We start from the raw sequence: 11,185 nt of genomic DNA, 5'->3' as shown, positions 1-11,185 counted from the left end.
GAGTCCGACTCTAGGGTTGCGGTGCTCATTTCCGTTTCCAAGCCGAAGAGCCAGCGCTGTCCGAAGACGTTTCCGTGGTCATGTGGCCGGCATGACTAAACACCAAGGTGCACGGAACAATTGGACATTACTAACAGTTTAATTTACCAGTTTATATATCACTCAGCTTTCTCTTTCTCCCACTGTCTACCCCTCCCTTTTTTTTCTTCTAAGCGAAATACCTCCCCTTTTTAGGGGAGCCAATAAAACCTTTATTAAAAAAAAAAAAGATGGACAGCACCCACTCGTCCGAGGTGATGAGACGCCAGGCGTGACAAAAGGGAAACAGACGGGTAGGAGCTGACTCGGTGACTGGAAAGTCAAAAGCCCTGCTTGGAGGGTTTGGACTGTTTGGTGCGGGAAGCTTGTTGGCCTGAACCGAATTTTGGTTTCTGAAAAGCAGGTCTTCGGCCTCCCGAAGACACTCATGGTCTCCATCGTGTGTCTGGAGACTGATGAGTTGGTGTACGCCTCTGCCAGGACCTCGACCAGGTGCGGGAACGGTATTGTTGTTTTGTAGAGGACGAGACTCCTAGAGCTCGAGAAGCTTTTATGCTTTTGTCTAACTCTTGTAGAGTAGTATCTGTGGTAGCATTGAAAAGCCCCAGGCCATCGAAAGGGAGATCTTCTACATAAGATCTAGTATCTATCGGGAGATTAGTGTTGCGGAGCCAGGAATATCTTCTGAGAGCTATTGCAGAAGCCATTGTTCTTTTTTTTCCCCCCTCTTTTTGTATGACTCTGGCTGCTTGAAGTTTGTCCTCTGGGAGGTGGCTGAGAATTTCAGAGAACCTTTCCCAGAGAGTGTATTACCGGTTCATACAGGCGAGGTAGCCTTGACTCCCAATGCTCCTGTGGAGTAGAAGCGCCTGCCAAAGGCATCTAATTTCTTTCCTTCCTTGTCAGAAGGTGCGGAATGAGTCCTCTTGGATTTGGAGGAAGATGTAATCACCATCGAGTTTGGCTGAGGGTGCGAGAAGAGGAATTCAGCATCTGCCTCTTAGACCCTGTACATGTGGCCCAGTCGTCTTGTGGACACAGGTGCAGACGAAGGTTTTAGCCATGGTGACTTCGCCGCCTGCAGAAGGACTGAAGACATGGGCAATGTCAGGGTGGAAGAGGTATCAAGCTGAACTATGTCATCTGTAGCCTGCGGATGTTGCTGGACGACAGAGAGGCCTAAAGAGTGGGCCATCCTTTTGACTAGATCAGTGTAAGAGGTAACGTTGTCGGATGGGGATACGGGTAAGTCCTCAGCAACATCCTGGTTTGGAGATGGTCGGGAGAGGTATGAGCTTCAGAAGCCTCTGTATCTGAGTCCTCCTCTATGAATTCAGAGAAGTCATGCGGTATTTGGACCGAAGTGTCCTGTTGACAAGTTGTTTGGATAACAGGGACAACCGGGGTTGGAGTGACTGGAGGGTTGACAGGACGACCTGGTTCCACAGTATGATGGGAAGGATCGACTATTGAAGGACGGGACAGAGATGCTGAACCTGTGGGGCGATCTCGACCTATGAACAGAGTGGGACGAATAGCGATCCCAATCAGAGTAGCCCGCCGGAGTCAACCACGGCATGGATGGTGGATAAGCTCCGTACAGGTACCTCAACTGTTGTTGATCCCATGACATTGGGGGGGGGGCAGGAAGACTCTTGGGGGGCAACTTCTGGACCGTGGACATCTGGGAGACAAAGCAGCAGCCCGTCTGTGAGAGCCGTCCCTGTAGTCTCGGTCGTCGATATCGACAGATTGACCTTGCAGACGTGGAGGGTGATGCTGCGTGTCACATGAAGTATATCGGTGCTGACGTGGATCGATGTCAGGAGCTTCCAATACCATCGATGCCGACGAAGTCGAAGGAGCGGGGGAAAGCTCTGCACCCATTTGGTGACTTAGGAGCTTCGCCGTGTCGATGTTGGAGTACGAATGCTCCACTTGTTGGATGGGGGAATCCAGTAGTTGGATGGTCGTTGTTGTTGTTATTATTATTATTATTATTATTATTATTATTATTATTATTATTATTAGATTTATATACCGCCCTAACCCCCCCCATGGGGGTCTCTGGGCGGTTTACAGTTAGTAGTGCTAGTCACCTGTTACATTCCCTAACTACGGCCACAATTCATACAGCGGTTGGGTCATCCTACCAGCACCCTAGGTGGTGACGGTTCTTCTCCGGCCTCCGGCTTCTTCGGCTGCAGATGTCTCTCGGCCCTCAGTCCAGCGGGACGTCTCTCCTTCATCTGGTGCTTCCGGCGGGTGGCTGCTTTTTCGGCGCACGAATCCGCTCTCCCTGGCCCCGGCTGTGTCCAGTCGGCTCCGCCACGCCGGGAGATGACGTCTTCTGCGCCTCTTTGCTGCTGACGACGGCCGTCTCTGTTGTTTCACCGCTGGCCACCAGGGATCACTCTTTCTGGCTTTCAGTCGCCGCACCACGCCGCACCACCTCGTCTCAGCTCCAGGACTCTGCCGTCGCCGTTTCGCCGCCATTACCGTTGCTGGTCCTCTGCCACACACCACACACCTCAGGAGAGGAGGGTGCCCCCTACCCTACTAAGGGTAGGTCCCCATTTATCTACTCGCCCCTTAACGGGCTTTCGAACCCGGCGGAGGGAGTTGTGCCTCCGATATCGATACTGCCGTTGAAGCGGGAGGCACCATAGGGGCATCACCCAGTGCAGGCACAGCTTCTGTCCCCTTCTTCGCCGCCTTAAGGGACTTGGAGGTGCCCTTCTTCGCAGACTTGTGATCCTTACTTGCTTAAGCCTTCTTTTTGACTGGCGTGGAAGCGGACGATTGTGCCTTCAATGCCGATAGCTTCGGCGTCGGGCGGTCGACATTGGAGGCGGGTCTCGATGCTGGAGCTGTCGATGTTGACAGTGTCTCCTCTATCGCTGAGGCAGGAGCAAGGGCTGATTCAAGCAGCGCCACTTTAAGGCGCGCAGCACGGTTTTTTCTCATTTGGTTGGAGAAATGTGCACAGTGGCGACAGGACTCTGGCTAGTGAGACTCTCCGAGGCAAAAAATGCAGAGGGTATGGCAGTCGGGAGGAGCAAGTTTGCTACCGCAACCTCTGCACCTATTAAAAAATCCCCACTTCTTCTCCATAAAAGAAAAGATGAGGGAACTTTTTTTGGGGGGGGGGGTAGCCCGAAGGCCTGAGGTAAACTCCCAACCAAAAGCAAAAAAAATTTTGTAACTGTTTTTGAAGAAGAAACAAACAATAAATAAAGTAAAATAAGCTTGGAAATAATTCCTAAGAGCTGTGAGGTGAGCTAGCAGCGAACCGATCAGACCGACGAAGAAGAGGTCTACTCAACGCAGCGGTAAGAAAGGAATTGGTGGGATGTCTGCGCCCACCCCTCTGGGCATGCGCAGTGGGGTTCCTGCGCATGCCTGAGGGACTGGGTGCGAAAATCCGTTAAAAGAGCTTGCTACAGCACCGATCGATCCAGCGCGTGTGCACTAGATCTCATGGGTGTGAAGCACAGAGACCACGTCGAAGATCCTCCACTATCTAAGCCCACGGCTTAGAATTTATAAGTATTGGTGGATTGTTAATACAAGAAAATAGTAAAAAGATGAAATTGGTAAGGATGGGCAGTTAAAAATACAAACAAAAAATAGAATTTTCAGTTTGCAAACAACGTTCTAGATGGTGTCTTACTTTTATGCAGGTAAAGCAACTTTACATACCACTGATTTCCACTGAATGAAATCCAAGCACATAAACTCACTGAAATTCGTTAGATCTTGCGCATGATGAACTGTGCTGGATCATTCCCAAACATTACAAAGCAGCACACAAGCAATGTAACCAGCTATAATTGTGGTTAAATATTCAAGACTAAACACAGCTACCCTCCCTGACCTGAATGGCCCAGGCGAGCCGGATCTTGTCAGGTCTCGGAAGCAAAGCAGGGTCCCCGCCTGAGCTAGGATTTGGATGGGAGACCGCCAAGGAAGTCCGGGATTGCTATGCAGAGGTATAAACCACTGTGGGCTCTGCAAAGTGCGCTTGACATACTGGAGCCATTGCTGTCTTATCCATAAACAGCAATTGTACGTCTACATATTTAAGACAGCCACATTCAAATCAGCATGCTTGGTGTGAAGAAAAGATTGTTTGCCCATTAGTGTTCGCTGTTTTTCAGAAGACGAAATATTCTCTGCCCTGATTTGGGGAGAAGGAAGTTGAAGGTTTTGCCAGGTGACAAGGCAGTGGTGCCTAGACCCTTTACCATGTCCCTGTCTAATCATTCTTATAACATGGAGAGTGGTCCATGCAAGCAGAAATGCAGATACCAGAGGGCGGGTCTTCCCATCTTATTGCTTCAGCCACATAACCTTGCACGGCATGAGTACCTCTGAACCCGAGCAGTGGCCCTCCTTGATGACTTCGCAGGATGAGTTCCTCATTAGATAAAGAGATCTGGCCCAGTGCTCCCCCTAACAGATGGGGCATTCTGCAATATCACAGCTGTGTGCCTGATACATTTACAGCACAGTTATAGCTGGTTTCAGCCTGTGGGCACCTCTGGAATTCTGGCACAAGGTAGCGGGGGCAACCACAAAATGGCCACCACAGGAGGTAGAGCCACAACAAAATGGCCGCCACAGGAAGTGGAGCCAACCACAACATGTCAGGGAGTGAGGTCATGCATAACTCTAGTAGTAACCCTTCCACATTTCAATCAGAAGCCTTGTTTAACAGGATACCTCTTAAAATTAACATATAGTTGAAAATCATCTCCTTGCCTACACAGGCCTTCAGTCACACGGTGAAGCTCCTTGTACTGTGGTGGCAGCTGCTGCCTAAGTAACAGTTTAAAAATCTTCACAGCCTACCAGATCGCCAATGGCCAATGAGAAGCCTTCTGGGCAAAAGCCCCACTTGGCCCCATCCACTTTCTAAATCACTTGGTGGGCCTAAGGTGCCCATGGGCACCATGTTGGGCAGGGGGGCTTAAAGTGATTCAAGCACTTTCAAGTTTTACCAGTGTAATCCTATGCATTTATACTCAGAAGTAAGTTACACTGAGGTCAATGAGACTTACTTCATAGTAAATCTGCAGCCTAGATGTGGTTAATAAAAAACAAATGCAGATGCATAATTGTCATACTCAAATATCCTTGCTTATAGGCGTGTGAAAAACTGTGCAACAGCATGGTGGTTCTCCAATACGAGGTGAGCCTGCTAAGAATGATGTTTCAGAAAAGGGTCAATGCGGGGGGAAATGGCCTTTCAGTATATAAAACTCACCTCTCAAGAGAAGATGAAAAATCATTTCTATCAGACAAACGCTAAAGCACAATATTAAAAACTAAATATGGTCATTTTTGGTCATTCAACGTGTTTAATACAATGTTATATTCACGTTCATATATGTTTTCGTCAGAGAAGGGAACCTATTACTCATGTTTCAGACATCGTTTCATGAGTTCTCTTTTACAAGCAAAAGATCTATGTTTCCCAGTTGCAACTGAACTGCAAATTCTTAGCATGTACACTTTGATTATATTACTGGAACTATGTCTGAGAAGGAGTACGTAGGCAAAATAAAAGAAGAATCCATTTTCCAATGGGGGAGGCATCTAACCCAAGTGAGTACAAAAGATAATTACAATAATTGCTCTTTCTTTAACATAATACACTGATGCTGCCTCTTATAAACATAGTACCTGTTTCACCACTTGTCAGTAAAAGAGTCAACCAACCAACATTTAACAAGTCATATAAATTAGAACATCTAGGGCTACTCTGAACAAATATACAAAAATAATATCAATCAATCCGTTAACCTGACCCATTCCTCTTCTCAGTCGAACATCTGACTGTCAATCATCACTGTAAACGTCCCCGGCAAATGGGAGATGCACTGGGCTCCCTGTGACGTTGGGGAGCCTCGAGAGGTCCGGAAGGCTCTGGAGGCGCGACTTGAGTTCTTTCCGTACCTGAGAGGCTCTGGCTAGCTTGCGCTTGTATTCCTGTAAGACCAACGAGAACAGCGCCTTTATTGTAGTCTCTGCCACAACCACTCTGATTTTTCTCTGTTCTGCAAAATGGTTCTTCCTCAAGATAGACGGGCATCAAGGCAACAAGCTAGAAAGCACAAAACTGGTTCTTTGTGGCCTCTGCAGCTCCACACGGAGAACTGGACATCTGTAGGCCACTTGCAAAACTTTGCACAGGTACGCAGGAGAACCCTTCTGCCTCCTCTGGGTACATTTTGCAATCTGTTTCTTATACTGGGGGGGTGGGGTGGAGCACCTACTGCCCAGTTCCCTCTCGGCTATTAAACGTCTCTCTGTTCTCTGATTCCCCCCTCTCCCCAAACACACACATACACAGGTGAACCAGAGAAGGTATGTTCTTTATCCTCAGATGCATCGGTTATTCACAGTTTATTTTATAAGAAGTCTTTACAGAATAACCACTGGTTTTAAAGTGGCACGGTGTTTTGAAACCATTGCTTCCTAGTTAAAACACACTCTATTCGTATTTAATCTAAAGCGCTTGTAACCTGTCTATATGAAAAAAATATCTGAGGTAGCAAGCGACAGAAATGACAACAACCGTGCTGGGGGAAAAAACAGAACAGTTTAAAACTGGAAATAAACCACGTCGGGTTACAATATGAGATCTTGAATACCCTTAAGAGCCAGTCCGATGGCACTTAGAAACCAACAAGATTTGGGAAAGGGGTGTGAGCTTTCAAGAGCCAGAGCTCCCTTTGTCAGATACCTGATGAAGAGAGCATTAATTAATTAATCATTTCCCCCCCCCTCCCCTGCAAGCAGGGCTCAGGGCGGGTTAAAAAGGTTTCCCTTGCTCGAAAGTCAGTCGAATCCGACTCTAGGGGGCGGTGCTCATCTCCGTTTCCAAGCCGAAGAGCCAGCGCTGTCCAAAGACGTTTCCGTGGACATGTGGCCGGCATGACTAAATGCCGAGGTGCACAGAACACTGTTCCCTTCCCACCGAAGCGGTACCTATTTATCTACTTGCGGTTTCTTGCTTGCGGACTGCTAGGCTGGCAGGAGCTGGGGCCAGAGACGGGAGCTCACTCCGTCACGTGGCACTCGGGTCTCGAACTGCAGACCTTCCGGTCTGCAGCACAGTGTCTTAACCTCTGAGCCACCGCGGCCCCATTTCAGGGCGGGTTACAACATACAAATATAACAGTTAAAACATAATACAGTAAAATTCTGTTCCATACAACCATAACATAAATTAGAAGGTGGCTTCCATGTGGTTAAAGTGCTCTCAAAAAAATTCCCCTCGTATGTGTGCTCAGATGTTCTGGGGTTTTTTTAAAGCAAGTGGCAAGACTCCTATCAGTAAGAGCATAAAGGTGACACCTGCAGTAGTGCTGGTAGATGGAACAAGTGGGTGGAGAAGGGGGGGGTCTGGTGGAACATACCCGTTTTACAGGCCCTGCGGAATTGTAATAAGTCACGCAGGGCCCTGACCTCACTGGGGAGACTGTTCCACCAGGCTGGAGCCAAAAAAGGCTCTCGCTCTGGATATCGGCCAGGGATCACCTGTAAGTGTTGCTCTGAGGAACATGAGGCTCTTCAGGGGACACTGTAGAGGAGACCGTCCTGCAGAGATGCTGGTCCCAGACCACACATGGCTTTAAAGGTTAGTACCCTAACCCTGAACTTGATCCGGTATTCAACTGGAAGCCAATGCAGCTGGCGGAGCACTGGGTGAACATGTGCTCGTACAGGCATCCCAGTAAGGACAGGTGGAGCTGCATTTTGAGCCACCTGAAGTTTCCGGGTCAGTCTCAAGGGAAGCCCTGCATAGAGCAAGTTATGGTAGTCCAGCCTGGAGGTGACCATTGCGTGGATCCCTGTGCAAGGCTAAGTTGCGAGGGGAGAGATAGGCAACCAGTTGCCTGACCAGCCGAAGACGATAAAAGGCTGATCGGGCAATGTCCATGACCTGGGCCTCCACTGAAAGTGAGGCATCCAGGATCGTGCCCAGACTCCTCACCACTAGTGCCAGTGTTAGCAAAGTCCCATCGAGGGTGGGGAGCCGGATCCCTGATTCCACACACACCCACACCTGCGGCTCAGGCACAGGGCCTCCATCATAGATGGATTCAATTTCAGTCAGCTGTGCTTCGACCAGTCAGCCACGGCTCTGAGTCTTGAGAGGTTTGACTCTCGAACGCTCCTCCCCCAAAAATCTTGCTGGTCTTTACGATGCTGCAAGACTCCAGTCTTGCTGTTCTCCTGCAGACCAACAGGGCTACCCTTACCCTCAAGTTAATGCTTTAAAACCACTGCCTGGAATCATTAAAACACGACGGGGAAATTTAAACCAACTACTGGGGGGGGGGGGGCGCTAAAAAACTTGAGAAAAACAAAAGGTCCCTTTGCCTGATGCCCCAAAGCATACCAACTTGATGCCAGAGAAGCCTATGTAAGAGAGTTCAAGGGTGTGGACACCCTTCCCAAGTAGGGCCTAGCTCTGGGGGGCACACAGCCCTAGCCTCGCGGCATGGGGGCACATAGAACAGAGCCTCCAGTGATGGCCAACGGATGGGCAAATATATATGGGGAAAGGCAATCTTTCAAGTACTGTGGTCCAAGGCCATGTAGGGCTTCATAGGTCAACACCTACCCAGAGGCAAACTGGCAGCAAGTGTAACGGTTTGTAACATGAATGCGTTTGTTACACCTGCTAGCTGCCCAGCTCTCGCATTTTAACCAGTGAAAACTTTTGAACAGTCTTCGGTAGCAGCACTGTGTTGAATACTCTGCAGTAATCTGACCTGGATGTAACCAAAATGTAAACAATGGTCACCAAATCCCTCATTTGGACAGCCGGGGCTGCATCCAGGCTAAATTGGCAATTTCTGCTGATTCACCATTCCTATTGCAGACACACAAACACCATTAGTAGTGGTCCACGATCACCCAGCTGCGGCATTTGATGGAAACTGGTGGGCGGAAGTGGGAGGGGGAAAGAAAGAAAGCTCCATTCTGCCACTGGAAAATTTAGCCTGGATCCAACCCCTTGGTTAGTTTCATGAGTAGACAGAATTGTGAAAGAATTTTGGGCTTTTAAAAAAGCTTGATCTCCAAACTAGGTTTGAAAATAACTATCATTCCATGTATTTACTGGGAAAATATGTTCTGTCAGGTGTTTCATTTTTAGGATGGATTGACCTTAGCTGTTGTCTTCATAGACTGCAAATTATTATCTAGGTTGGTTCTTTATTGAACAAATTGTCATCAGTTAAACACTACACCATTATGTTTTAGAAGGTACCATAAAACTCTGATTTACTTTCACTTCTGAAATTCAGTTTTTGGGCAACAGAAATCGAACTACTGGGCATGAATATATCTGATAGATCAAAACAAAACATTGGACTTTACTGAAGGTTTCTTCTCTTCAGTGAAGTCATCCAAGTTGGTTAGGTCATGCCTCCTCTTGCTCCAGGCAGGGCTATGCAAATTTTTGTGCGACTGACCTGGAGTGAAGCGAGACCACCCCTCCAGTCATCCCATACCCTAGCTCTATCCAGCCTTTGATTTCCTGCCAGAAGCTGTAGACCACCTCTGCCTCCCACTCGCTTTCTACATCTCTTTCTCTTTTGGGGTGGGTGGATGGGAAGTGGATGGCTTTGCCCCACTGAAGAGAAGAAACCTTCTGGTAAGTCCAATGTTTCGTTCTCCTTCAGTGGGGGAAGTCATCCAAGCTGGTTATACACCAAAGCTAGCTGACAGGGGTGGGATGTGTTAGCCCAGGCACTCCTTACTCCAGTCTCACCCCGCTACCTGATGTAGCACTCTTCTGCCAAAGGCCACCCCAATCAAGTCCTGCTGGTCTTGATGGCTGATGTGTGCTTTTGCATCTCCATCTTGTCTTGAGCTACTTGGCCCCTGCAGTGCACTCCCCAACCCCTTTTGCTAGCGTCTGTGGTCAGCATAATGTGGGGTGATTTTAGGAAGGACACTCCCTTGATTAGGTTCCTTCATGAAAACTACTGTCTTAGCGATCAGAACACTGAAGGAGGGAGTTTGATCTGCTTGTGGTGCCTCCTGCTGATGTCCTTTTTGTGTGGCAGGCATGGCATAATATTGTAAACTTGTGTGAAAGCGGGCCTGTGGGATGAGGTCTGTTGTCAAATTTAAGAGGCCCAATGTTGCAGAGATCTGATGCTTTTTGTTTGCACATCTTTTTGATTCTGTCCAAGATCTTCTCTGGTGGGAGGAAGACCATTGCTGACACCGCGTCTATCCTGGCCCCCAGCTTACTTAGACAAGGTAAGCTGCCTCGTCCCTGGGTTTGTCGGGAACCCATGCTGCCACAGCAGTTGAAGGGACACTTCTGAGTCCCTTGACACTGATTTGCTGTCCCTGGCCCTGAACAGCAGGTCGTCCAGATAGGGTATATATGGATCCGTTTCTGCCTTATGTGGGCCACAAGCACTACCAGCACCTTGGTGAAGACTCTTGGCAAGGCCGTGTATTGGTAATGCTGGTCCCCAGGGAGAAACACAGAACTGCCTGGAACGTTGGTGTATAGGAATAAGCAGGTAAGACTCTTTGAGATCCAGCAACACCATGTAGTCATCTTGATGTATTATCTGGACAATACAGCAAAGCGACTCCATGCAAAACTTCTGCTTTTTTACCCACAAGTTCAGTTCCTTTAGGCTGAGAATTGCCCTCCAGTCTCCTGACTTCTTGGGCACCACGAAGAGGACTGAGTAGACCCCCTGGAACCTCTGAGAGGTGGGCACCGGTGTGACTGCCCTGATGGCCAGAAAATGCTCTACAGCTTCCTGTAGCAGTCGTTGTGGTGTGGTGGAGACGCTAGCTCTATCATGTAATCGTGCTCTATGATGGAAAGCACTCACTGGCTGGTTGTGGTCTGCCTCCACATGTAGGCAAAGTTCCAGAGGCAACCCCCTATCTTGTAGTCAGGTGGTGGCTCTTTTTGCTGGACCTGCCCTGTCCTGCTTGTTGGGAGGAAACTGTCTGCTTTGGAACCACGGCCGGTAATTAAAGGCATGGTTGCTCCTAAAATCCTTGCCTTCTCATCCCCTGGCATGAGGTCTGAAGCCACAAAAGGAGTTGTAGGACCTCTCTTTGCTGTCTATTTCCTTTGAAGCTGAGG

The 11,185-nt window shown here is 48.6% G+C and overlaps 1 protein-coding gene across 1 annotated transcript in view; it reads right to left on the bottom strand.

The window, feature by feature from the left end:
• Nucleotides 1-5,391: 5,391 nt before the first annotated feature.
• Nucleotides 5,392-11,185, bottom strand: part of RPRD1A (regulation of nuclear pre-mRNA domain containing 1A) — a gene marked incomplete at its 5' end in the record, with an annotated part of 38,757 nt that continues 32,963 nt past the window's right edge. Inside the window, one exon of the mRNA XM_015425028.1 lies at nucleotides 5,392-6,033. Within this exon, the coding sequence (XP_015280514.1) occupies nucleotides 5,884-6,033 (150 nt within the window). The remainder of the gene's footprint in view (nucleotides 6,034-11,185) is intronic.

Source organism: Gekko japonicus, unplaced genomic scaffold (genome assembly GCF_001447785.1).
Source record: "Gekko japonicus isolate JY-2015 unplaced genomic scaffold, Gekko_japonicus_V1.1 scaffold3292, whole genome shotgun sequence".
NCBI classification, from domain to species: Eukaryota; Metazoa; Chordata; class Lepidosauria; order Squamata; family Gekkonidae; genus Gekko; species Gekko japonicus.
Note: the sequence above shows the minus strand (reverse complement) of the source record. Positions and strands in the feature narration are given on the sequence as shown.